This window comes from Megascapheus bottae, chromosome 25 (assembly GCF_031878675.1).
Source record: "Megascapheus bottae isolate mThoBot1 chromosome 25, mThoBot2.hap1, whole genome shotgun sequence".
NCBI classification, from domain to species: Eukaryota; Metazoa; Chordata; class Mammalia; order Rodentia; family Geomyidae; genus Megascapheus; species Megascapheus bottae.
Genome location: NC_143533.1, coordinates 4,176,278 through 4,188,145, shown reverse-complemented (window position 1 = coordinate 4,188,145; position 11,868 = coordinate 4,176,278). Strand labels below are relative to the sequence as shown.

Below are 11,868 nucleotides of genomic sequence, written 5' to 3'. Positions count from 1 at the left end.
GTGAGGGAAGCAGAGGAACCGCGATCGGCACCAGTGATGGTGACTGAGCGCCAGCCCTCTGGGAGGCTGATGGAAGCACTGTGGAGTTGGGGTGGCCTCTGCCATTTCTGACTTTGGAAGCAGCCCTTCCTGTAGCTTAAGGGATCATGAGTGTGGGGGCAGCGTGGGGAGGGAACGCTGCTCGTGGGGTGAGTGGAGGTAAATTGGACCTGCAGTGTTGAAGCAAACGTTTCTAAGGATTCCCCTCCTGCGTGCTGCACAGGAGTTCAAGGGACAGTATGGAATGTGCTGGGCTTTTTCGGCCAGTAAAATGGGGCCACCAGGTTATTTCTAGATGGTATCCTGGCAGTGGGAAGAAGGGTTCTTTAATTGGGAAAGAATTCCCAGGCCGTGAAGCTCTGACACTTGGCAGGAATATGGTCAGTTTATTAAGTGAACGGGCTTTTGGGTATGGTTAGAGTAAGGACATGCTAGTGGGACGAGAGGTAGGAGGCTAGAGAGCTGCAGATGAAGATACAGTGCTGCAGTACTGTGGAGGTGCTGGCAGATGCTGCTCAGTAGTTTATCACTTTAGGGCAGAATTTCAAGTTGGAAGGAAATTTAGCCTTTACCAAATCAGGATCTTCCCCATGAAACTCCATCTGTGCTTTGACCGCTTGGAAAGGTAAGTGAATCCACCCTGCCGGTTGGCACTTTCTTCAGGTACTTGGCCTCCTTTTCTGGTTTCCCTCCATTGCTGCACAAGGTTTTTGAGTTTCTCAAAGCAGCTCTCAGGTGGGCAGTTGTGGGTATGCCAGGACCAAGTCTCTACACCCACTAATTCTCACTGAGTTGCCTTTTTTATGTACAGGTTCTTATTCTCAGTATTCCCTACAAAACTGATCAATGGTTCTTTCCCCTCAATCTCATCTCAGTAACTGCTGAGAAAATGAACATTTTTTTCTCCTATGCTGATCAAACACAAGACCTCATCTTAGGCACACTGGGCCATGATACACAACCCTGTCTGGAAACCAGGCCTCCTCACTCCTGTGCATGGAAGCGTGGCAGTGACGTAGGTCCACATGACGACAATCAGTTGGCTGAGGGTATGTTTGCAAGCACCAATTGGGTACTGAGAAATGAGTAGGAGCTAGAACTTCTATATAAGAGGACAAATGAGTAGTTTATAGCTGCTGTAACATCTTGTGAGGCAACCACACAAAGCCTGGACTAGGCTTCTTCAAGCTGTCCCAGCAGTGAGGACAGCAAGAGAACTTGTTCAGCCTGTACCAAAAATTGACACCACAAAAATTCAGTTACCATGGTTTGAGGTTCTCACCAGCCTCTGTTCTGCCGGACTTACCGAAGGACAGAAGACAACCAGCTTAATATTCACAGAACAATTTATTGGCCTACCTCCGTGGCAGGCCACCCCTCCTTACCAGGGGAAGTGTCCATCTAGCTGCACTTGAGTTGCAGCCCATGCCACATGGGCACCAGAAGAGGAAGAAACTGGCCAGGGTCACCTAAGCTCAAGCAGCCTGAGCACAAGTCCAGACTCAACTCCATTTGATGCTCTTGTCTTCCTCAGTCATGGCTACTGTTTCAGTGACAAGGCCAGTGCCAATCGTCTTGTTGCCATCCCGCAGGGTGAAACGCTGGCCTTTCTCTAGGATCATGGGCTGACGCAAGATCAGGGTAAGCTTCAGATCCTCCCCAGGCATGGCAAGCTCCTGGAGGGGAGAGAAGGCCAGGCACAACCATTAGGTGCCAGCATTCTGCCCAGATGCCAAGGCCATGGGAAAAGGAATCCAGCAGGGCAATGAGTGTCTGGGGACACCATCAGCCACCCACCAGAACATGCAGACAGCACATTCAAAGAATGGGAACCCTGGGCTGGGGTATAGCATACAGGCAAAAAGATCCCCAGTATCAAAAAACGGTGATTAGTATTACTAAGGTACATTCTTGTGGAAAGCTTGGCAAACTTTAGGTCAACTCTGAACCTTGGTGTTCAATGAAACTCAACAGGACACTCATCCTTTTTTTTTTTTGCCAGTCCTGGGCTTGAGCTCAGGGCCTGAGCACTGTCCTTGAACTTTCTCAAGGCTAGAGCTCTACCCCTTGAGCCTCAGCACCACTTCCGGCTTTTTTTCTATGTATGTGGTACCAAGGAATTGAACCCGGGTCTTTGTGCATGCTAGGCAAGCACTCTACCACTAGGCCAAACTCCTGGCCTGACACTCAGCATTTCTGTATCCAAACTTTCCTAGGGAATACTTCTATAGAGAAAAATGCTGATAAAGCTAAACCTCGCCACCCTCCCCACTCCCCCACTTTTCTGCCCAGTGCATGGTGGGTGAAGAGCCAGTCTCCCAACCCTACTGGTCAAGAGCCTGCCCTCTACCAATTCTACCTTCCACTGGCAGTAGCCAGCCTCTCCTCGCCCAATCACATCAGGTGTGTGGGTCGAGCATTTTGAAAGAACGCACACCACTGCCCCTGATCCCACCGTACCTTCCCAGCAGGCAAGATGACACGACAGGCCATGTCCCAGGTCAGGGAAAACATGACAGGCATGAAGTGGGACACAAAGGGCTTGTGGCGGCCACCCTCCTCCTTGCTGAGGATGTAAACCTGGAGGAGAGGAGCAGTGAGGGTGGAGTAGAGCATGGCTGGAGACCCTCCCTGAGGGCAGCGAGGCCAGCTCGGCTCGGCCCTGCCCATCAGCCTTTGGAGCCCTCACCTGTGCCTCCACCTTCTGGTGGGGCTGGATGGAACCTGGCTTGACCATTACCAGGCCACGCCTCAGGTCCTCTCTCTTCAACCCTCGGACCAGGGCCCCCAGGTTATCCCCTGCCTCTGCCCTCTCCAGGCTCTTGTGGAACATCTCAATGCCTGTGACGGGAGAGAATGGGGGTGGGTGGGGGGGAGACGGACATGAAGGTGAGGCGCAAGGATCAACACGGTAAAGGTCAACCTTGCAGCCAGCCCCTGCGTCTCAAGGCTTCCTATACCTGTCACCACAGTGCGAATGCTCTTGCTGTGTCCCAGGAGCTCACACTCATCTCCCTTCTTCAAAATGCCACGCTCCAATGTGCCTGTCACCACTGTGCCCCGGCCTGGAAGGAAGGAGGCAGGACAGGACACTAGGAACCCTGCCTAAACTCTGCAGTGGGGAGGGATGGGAAGGAGCAGGTCTCACCAGGGATCGAGTAAACAGATTCCACAGGCAGCAGGAAAGGTTTCTCTAGGTCGCGGGTGGGCACTGGGATGTAAGTGTCCACAGCCTCCAGCAGCTTCTGCACTGACTTCACTCCTAGCTCAGGGTCACGTTGCTGTGGGAGGAAAGGTGAGGATTCTGAAATCCCCATTCTGCTCCTCTCATTGCAAGCTAGTCTGTACGCATGAAGCAAAGCGGTGGGTGCCCATCTGCCCTCCCACTGTCCACAGCAGTCCTGTCAACTTTGCTGTCACCTCAAGGGCACAGAGAGCAGAGCCTACGATGACTGGGGTCTCCTCCCCTTTGTAGCCAAACTCAGTGAGCAGTTCCCGGATCTCCAGCTCCACGAGCTCCACCATCTCAGAGTCCTGCACTGCATCTGCCTTGTTCACGTACACCACGATATGCTCCACCCCGATCTAAGGAAGGGAAAGAGGCAGAGACGATGTCTAGAGTCATGTAGCTCTCCACCCTTCCTTCCCATCCCCACCAAGGCTCTCATACCTGTCTAGCCAGTAGTAAGTGCTCTCGAGTCTGGGGCATGGGGCCATCATTGGCTGCCACTACCAAGATGCAACCATCCAAGGGTGCAGTGCCAGTAATCATATTCTGAGAAGGGGAGGAAAGAGAACCTCATTCCATAACCTCTTCTACTCCATTTGGTTAACCAGAGAACAGTTAAACACACTGAGGCTATCGTTGCCACAGCTATGAATCTTGATCTCCTATCGAGCCATTTCATCATCACACCTCCCCCTTAGAATATTCCTTGACCCGTGGCAGGTTCCATACCTGTTCTGAACAACCCTCACCTTAACATAATCTGCATGGCCTGGGCAGTCTGTGTGGGCATAGTGACGGGTAGCAGTGCTATACTCCACATGGGCAGCGTTGATGGTGATGCCCCGAGCTCGCTCCTCTGGCGCATTGTCAATCTCCTCATACTTCTTGAACTTAGCCCCACCTCCCTCTGCTAGGACTAAGGGAGGGAAGAGAATACACCTCTCAGCCCCTGACCATAGATAAAGGCAGGGTTCAGGCCACACCCCCAGCTCCCACTAGTGAGGTAAAAAGAAAAAAGGTTCTAACATCTCTTAACTTGCAAGAAATAGTTTAGGGTCAGAAAAAAAAAAAAAAAAACACGCTCAGAGGGCTGGGAGTGTGGACTAGTGATAGAGTGCTTGCCTAGCATGCATGAAGCCCTGGGTTCGATTCCTCAGTACCACATACACAGAAAAAGCCAATGGTGCTGTGGCTCAAGTGTTAGGGCGCTAGCCTTGAGAAAGTTCAAGGATAGTGCCCAGGTCCTGAGTTCAAGCCACAGGACTGACCAAAAAAAAAAAGAAGAACTGTCAGAAAACTGGAGGTGTGGGCTCAAATGGCAAAGTGCCAGCCTCGAGTATAATAGACAAGCAAGAGCACAAGTCCTTGAGTTCAAACCTAGTTCTGGCCCTGGCACATGCGCATACCTGCATGCACATGCGCATACCTGCATGCACATGCATGCATGCATGCATGCACACACACACACAATTATCAGGGTTGAAGACACACAACACACAAAATGATCAGGACTGGAGCTAGAAATGTGACCCAAGCAATAAAGCACCTGCCTAGCAAGTGCAAGGTTCTGATTTCAAATCCCAGCACCAAAGCTGGAAGAGTGGTACACTCCCAGGGGTAAAATGCCAACCTAAGAAGTTCTGGTTTCCTTAAGCTGAAGGCTTGCTGCTGCCTCCTCCTCCTCCTCCTCCTCCTCGCCCCCTCCAAATGAAGACCCAGGAAGGGGTGGGGCGGGATTCCAAGGGTCTGAAGGGCCTGCCCGGAAGGCCTTTGGCCAGGAAGTCATCCAGAGTCCTCCAGCCCCTCCAGGGCCACCCCTCCCCAGCGCCCCCCGGCCCCGGGCTCCCGCCGCACACTGGGGCGTTGCCGGCTGCCCCACCGCACCCTGGCTCACTTTTGGTGATGGCGGCGGTCAGTGTGGTCTTGCCATGGTCCACGTGACCGATGGTCCCCACGTTCACATGAGGTTTGTCGCGCACGTAGACCTTCCTGGCCTCCACAGCCAGGCCCCGACACGCCAGGGGCAAAGCCGGGGTCCTCAGCGGCCGCAACAGACCATGCAGCAATGGGGTCGGACTGGCGCAGAGACCTGCCAGGACAGAGGCTTGGCGTCAGATCTCAGCGGTCCACGATGGCCCTCCAAGGCCACCATCGCCCTCCCCGTCTCCCTCACCGCGAAGACGGGGCGTCGCGCGCAGCAGAGCGGCGGCCGCCATCGTGGCCATTCTCGGCCACGGGAACCGAGTCTCGGATACCGGGAGCCCGCGCGTGCGACAAAGGAAGGGCACTTGGAGGCTGGCGGTAACTTCCGGCGGAAGTCGTGCTGGAGGGAGGGGGAGGCGGGACCGGCGGGCCACTCTAGCCTTGAGTTTCTATGGTCGTTTCTACCGACTTCCGGGGATGGGGAGTGGGCGGGGCCAGAGGCCCAGCGTTTCCGCCGTGGCCTGGGCCTCGGGCGCGCGAGCGGTCGTCCGCCCGGTGGTCCGCCGTCTGGCTCGGCGAGGCGCCGGGGGTCTTCCCCTCCACGGGGTATCACGGGCACGGAGGGGCGGTCCTGGCGTCCGGGACGGCGCGCGCGGGCTGTTTAAGCTCGTCCGGATCTGGCCGGGGAGGCCTCGGGCCGCCTCTAAGCCGCAGCCCGAGGTAGGAGCAGGGCCTTGGGTGCCTTTCATCGTGGGACCCCAGTGTGCGGTCCGTCTCTGCGCTAAGACTGCGCCTGGGGAGTGCAGTCACTCACAAGGAGACCCGACGTCTCCGAGGGGAGCGGGAGCGGGGATCCGGGACTTCCCCCCACCCCGCTGCGGAGACCCTCAGCTGCCCCCAGGCCAGCGCTGGGCCCTCCTCGCACCCCCTCCGCCGCCCAAGGAGCAGTTGGTGGTGGATCTCTAGCCCATGTCATTATGCAGATGATTATTCCATCCTCCAGCAGGCTGCGTCTCTCAGTCCTACTGTAGCCCCAGCACCTATCAGGGTTGGGATTGCAGTGAGTGCCAATAAATGTCTTTGGGCCGAATGAATGACCTTTAACTTTGACCCATCTCTTGTTCTAGTTTCCTGATAGGATTACAGCACCTGCTCGATTCTGGTATGTTTCTGAAACTTGACTTCCTCAGACTCACTTGACTGTTGGAGCAGGAGCTGGATACCAGTGCCTGTAATTCTAGCTACTCAGGAGACTGAGATGTGAGGCTCAACATTCAAAGGCAACCTGAGCAGAAATGTCTGTGAGACTCTTACCTTCACGTAGTCAACAAAAAGTTGGTAGTGGGACATGGGTCCCTTAGAGTGAAAAATCTAAAGGACAGGCAGTTTCCCAGTTCCTGAGTTCAAGTCCCAGGACCAATAAAAGACTGGAAAGGAAGAGCTGGTAGTGGTGGCTCACGCCTGTAATCCTAGCCACTCAGGAGGCTGAGATCTGAGGATCAAGGCTCAAAGCCAGCCTGGGCACAAAAGGACCTGAGACTCTTATCTCCAGTTAACCTCTAGAAAATGGGAAGTGGGCCTTGGCTGAAGGGTAGGGTGGTAGCCTTGAGCTTGAGCTGAAGAGCTCAGGGACAGCACCCAGGCCTAGTTCAAGCCCCATAACCAACAAAAAGAAAAAGGAAAAGAAGTGGTGCTGTGGAGCAAGTAAGAGTGCTAGTCTTGAGCTAAAGAGCTAGGGACAGGGCCCAGATCCAGAGTTCAAGCCCCACAACCTACAAAAAGAAAAAAAAAAAAAAAGGCCAGGAGTTTAGTCTAGTGGTAGAGTGCTTGCCTAGCATGCACAAAGACCCGGGTTCGATTCCTCACTACCACATACATAGAAAAAAGCTGGAAGTGGTGCTGAGGCTCAAGTGGTAGAGCCCTAGCCTTGAGAAAGTCCAAGCACAGTGCTCAGGCCCTGAGCCCAAGCCCAGCACTGGAAAAAAAAAAAAAGCTAATAAAATTTTTGCCAGGCACAATGGCTCATACCTGTAATCCTAGCTACTCTGTGGCTGAGATCTGAGGATCTCAGTTTAAAGCCAACCTGGGCACTAAAGTCCATGAGACTTACCTCCAGTTTACCACTAGAAAAGGGAAAGTGAGGCTATGGCTCAAGGGTAGGGCTGTAGCCTCAAGCTGATGAGCTCAGAGACAGTGCCCAGGTCCAGAGTTCAAGCCCCATGACCCACAAAAAAAAAAAAAAGGGAAAAGAAAGACACCAGGCTGGGAGTGTGGCCTAGTAGTAGAGTGCTCACTTAGCATACATGAAGCCCTGGGTTCTGGGTTTGATTCCTCTGTACCACATACACAGAAAAAGCTGCAACCATGGTGCTGTGGCTCTAAGGGTAGAGCTCTAGCCTTGAAAAAGCCCAAAGACAGTGCCCAAGCACTGAATTCAAGCCCGAGGACTGGCAAAAAAAAAAAAAAGGAAAGAAGGTTAGGGTTTGTCTCTCCTACTGTAGGTTCCTGTTTCCTTCCTAGGGATTATGGCTTAGTGAGTTAGGCATACCACGGGAACTATATATAATACATTATTCTAAGACTCAGAGGAAGCTGGTATGATAGTATGATGGTATAAACAATGAAATTCAGGCATTTAAGAGGATGGCCAACATTAGGCCACATAGGCAAGGCCATGTGTCAAGACCCCCAAATCTAAACATTCCCAAGATGTTGTGAAGGCATTGGTTGTAAGGTGAGTATTCTCTGTGTTCCCCTATGGGAGGATCTATTATTTTCCTCATTTTGCAGTTAAGAAAAATTGAGGTCAGGGTGGTTAAGCCCCTAAAGTGTGCATCTCAGCCCTGCACTATAATTTTTGCATGTGTGTGGTGCTAAAGATTGAACCTCACACATGCTAAGAGTGCATTCTTCCAGGGAGCCACAGCTTGTGCTATAATTTAACAATCATAGTATTGTGCAGATATAGTAGAAGGCTTGCCAAGACTCCTTCAGCCTGTCAGTTCTGTTAAGAAGGGCTGATAAAGTAGAAAAACTTTCTCTTTGCTTCCTACCTTGGACCTTTGTTACTCCAGTCCTGGTAATGTGATGTTCACCTGCAATTCTAGTACTGAGGAGTTGAAAGTAGAAAGTCTGTGAGTTCAGGGGCCCAGAGTTTGGCCTAGTGGTAGAGTGCTTGCCTAGCATGCACAAAGACCCGGGTTGGATTCCTTGGTATCACATACATAGAAAAAAGACAGAAGTGGTACTGTGGCTCAAGTGGTAGATCTCTAGCCTTGAGAAAAGACCAAGGACAGTGCCCAGTCCATGAGTTTAGGCATAAATAAATAATAAATAAATAGGAAAGACTATGAGTTCAGTTCTACATAACGAGATCCGCATCTCTAAAAGAGAAAAAAAAAAAAAAGATGGGAGTTTTCCAGGATGGTATTTGAACTAATGGTATCTGTGTTAGTGATAATGTGTTTATTTTTGTATGTATCAATTCGGAGGGAAACAAACTTAGTAAGCAAAAGCAGTTTTAAAAAATGAATAAGCCTCTTCCTGTAAGCGGCCTGAGGTGACCTGTGAAAATGGTTCGCTACTCTCTAGACCCAGAAAACCCCACAAAATCATGCAAGCCAAGAAGCTCAAAATCTTCAAGTTCACTTTAAGAACACCAGAGAAACAGCCCAGGCCATCAAGGGTATGCATATCCGCAAAGCTACGAAGTACCTGAAAGATGTAACGTTAAAGAAGCAAGGTGTGCCATTTAGGGTTGCAATGGTGAAATTGGCAGGTGGGTGGGGTTGAACACAGGGTTGGTGGCCCAAGAAAAGAGTGCTGAGTTTCTGCTGCACGTGCTTAAGAATGCAGACAGTAATGCTGACCTGAAGGGTTTAGATGTAGACTCCGTGGTCATTGAACACATCCAGATGAACAAAGCACCCAAGATGCGCCGCCAAACTTACAGAGCCCGTGGTAGGATTAACCCATACCTGAGATCCCAGTGCCGCATAGATGGTCCTTACTGAAAAGGAGCAAATGGTTCCTAAACCAGAAGAGGAAGTTGCACAGAAGAAAAAGGTATCCCAAAAGAAACTGAAGAAACCAAAACTTACGGCACAAGAATAAAGTTAGCATAAAATGCATGCAAATAAATGAAACAAAAAAATGAATAAGCTTTCCAGTGTTGGTAGGACGTACTTTGTAATCTTGGCTACTACTGGAGTTATAGTTGGAGGCCAGCCCTAGCAGAGAAGTCATGGAGGTGCCATCTCAAAGGAAGGACACTAGGTGGTAGCAGACATTTATTGTCTTAAGTCTAAATAGATCAGATATGTGTCCAGGCAAGAAGTGAGACCATACATAAAAAAGAATTAGCACCAAAAAAATGCCTGGATGTCTCAAGAGATAGAGTTCCTGTAGCAAGTGCGAGGCCCTGAGTTCAAATCCCAGAAAAGGGAAAAAGATTGATTTTGGTCATTCTTTTTCTAAAGATGACTCCCTTTCAGTGTATGGACAGTGTATTAATTTCCTAATAAATTTTCCTATCACTTAAAAAAAATAAAATTGGGCACCAGTGGCTCATAAGTTACTCAACAGGGTGAGGCCTGAAGATCACAAGTTCAAACCAGCTCAGGCACAAATCGAAGGGACTCATCTACAGTTAGCTAGCAAAAAAATTGGAACTGGAGGCTGGGAAAGCAGCTTAGTGGTAGAGTGCTTGCCTAGCATTCATGAAACCTGGGTTTATTTTCTCAGTATCACATATATAGAAAAAGCGGGAAGTGGTATTGTTCATCAAGTGGTAGAGTACTAGCCTTAAGTAAGAGAAGCTCAAGAACAGTGCTGAGGCCCTGAGTTCAAGCCCCAGAGCTGGCAAAAAAAAAAAAAAAGACACCACCCAGAAAGTGGCAGAGTCCTAGCCTTGAGCAGAAAAGCTGACCCAGAGCACAAGGCTTTAAAATCAAGCCGTGATACTGGCACACACACACATACATACACATAAGTAATAAAACAATATGGCAGGATTTAGACTCATAAAACAGCTACTGCTAATGGCACTAAAACCACTTTGTTTTGTTTTATCCCAGTCCTGGACTTGAGCTCAGGGCCTGAGCACTGTCCTTGGGTTTTCTCAAGGCTCTACCACTTGAGCCACAGCACCACTTCTGGCTTTTTCTATGTATGTGGTACTGAGGAATTGAACCCGGGTCTTCGTGCATGCTAGACAAGCACTCTACCACTAGGCCAAACTCCCAGCCCTAAAGCTACTTCTGTATCAAGGCAGTAGCCTCCACTTCCCCTAACCTCAATGCCTCAACATGGTATGTCTCATGAGAGGACCTTGGTTCACATGGCAGTATTCTGAGAAAGAGGAGGCGGAGAGACATAAGTGTAACTTTGACAGCAGAGGCTTGCCTCATATGTAGAAAGTCTCTTCCAAAAATGTCTAGATACCCGGTGGCTCACCCCTGTAATTCTTGCTACTCTGGAGGCTGAGATCTAAGGATTGTGGTTCAAAGCCAGCCTGGGTAGAAAAGTCCATGAGACTCTTATCACTAGTAAACTACTCAGCTATAGAAGCACTATCTGGGACAGTGCCCAGGCCCTGAGTTCAAGCCCGAGGACTAACAAAAAGAAAAAGAAAATGTCTGGCCATAATTGTGGCAGTGCTACAAGCATAGGATGTGCTGATAAGTTTCTGACTTGGTATAGCCATGGGTGAAGTTTAATTGGATCTAGGCACTTGTAAAACCATTGGTGAGCTAAGGGTGCTAGAGAAAAACATCTGTGTAGAAGGTAAGGGTGAAAGGGTGGTCACAACGGGAGCTGAAAGTAATTGTGACTGTGTATGAAGTGTTGCATCTTTGTGATCCTAGCCCTTGGTAAGCTGAGGCAAGAGGAGTTCCAGACTAGCCTGGGCTATCTAGTGAGACCCTGTCTCTAAAAAATAAAATGGAAAAACAAATGTGACTTTAGGAGGCTGAATTTGCTTGGAAGAAGTATTTTTTCTCTCTCTCAAACATCTCTCATCTTCTTAGGTTGTGTGTGTGTGTGTGTGTGTGTGTGTGTGTGTGTGTCTTTCTGTCTGTCTGTCTGTCCTGGGGCTTGAAATCAGCCTGGGGACTGTCCCTGAGCTTTTGTGTTCAAGGCTAGCACTCTACTCCATTTTAGATTTTCTGGTGATTAATTGGAGTCTCGGGAACTTTCCTGGCTGGGCTGGCTTTGAACTGCAATTCTTACATTTTAGCCTCCAATAATAAATAATAGTCTTGGTCTTAGTTTTTGGAGATAGGTCTACCAGGCTCTGTGGGGCTTCTCCCTCAGCCTCCAAACACTGCAATTACAGGTTTGCACCACCACACTCAGCTTTCCAATGCTGATTTTATTTAATTACAGTGAAAGAAAAGTCCTTTGTGCAGACGCTTTAACTCCTTTTGAAATATGTTCTCGAAGTCAAATGGTTGCCTGCATGCCGGCCGTCTGTTTCTCCTTCAGTGTGGCAGAAGCTTAGCTCTCTTACTCAACAGCAGCATTCCCATCTCTGCAGGCAGGGTCCTGATTTTGTTTGGGGTGGATTATGTCTACTCTAGTCCTGGTAATCTGGTTCTCCTTGCCAAGGGTTTGTTCAGTGATGGGTGTGCATTTAGGGGATCAGTGATTGGGAAGAGATCTGCCTGAGGACGCTGCCA

At 50.1% G+C, this 11,868-nt stretch overlaps 1 protein-coding gene across 1 annotated transcript; it reads right to left on the bottom strand.

The window, feature by feature from the left end:
• Nucleotides 1-1,367: 1,367 nt before the first annotated feature.
• Tufm (Tu translation elongation factor, mitochondrial) lies at nt 1,368-5,574 on the bottom strand. The gene is made up of 10 exons (XM_090357896.1): nt 5,442-5,574; nt 5,163-5,357; nt 4,018-4,184; nt 3,710-3,814; nt 3,460-3,624; nt 3,188-3,320; nt 3,000-3,104; nt 2,729-2,880; nt 2,500-2,619; nt 1,368-1,715 (listed from the first exon to the last, which is right to left on the bottom strand). Exons 1-10 carry the CDS (start codon nt 5,491-5,493, stop codon nt 1,542-1,544), a joined length of 1,368 nt encoding a protein of 455 aa, XP_090214022.1. The 5' UTR covers nt 5,494-5,574; the 3' UTR covers nt 1,368-1,541.
• Between the last annotated feature and the right edge of the window lie 6,294 nt (nt 5,575-11,868).

Excerpts from the sequence above, each read along its gene's own strand:
- Tufm (XM_090357896.1), bottom strand. The coding sequence starts at position 5,493 with ATGGCCACGATGGCGGCCGCCGCTCTGCTGCGCGCGACGCCCCGTCTT. Across the intron at positions 3,625-3,709 it reads ACTTACTACTGGCTAGACAG|ATCGGGGTGGAGCATATCGT; the intron begins GTATGAGAGCCT and ends TCCCTTCCTTAG. Across the intron at positions 2,620-2,728 it reads ACCAGAAGGTGGAGGCACAG|GTTTACATCCTCAGCAAGGA; the intron begins GTGAGGGCTCCA and ends CCTCTCCTCCAG.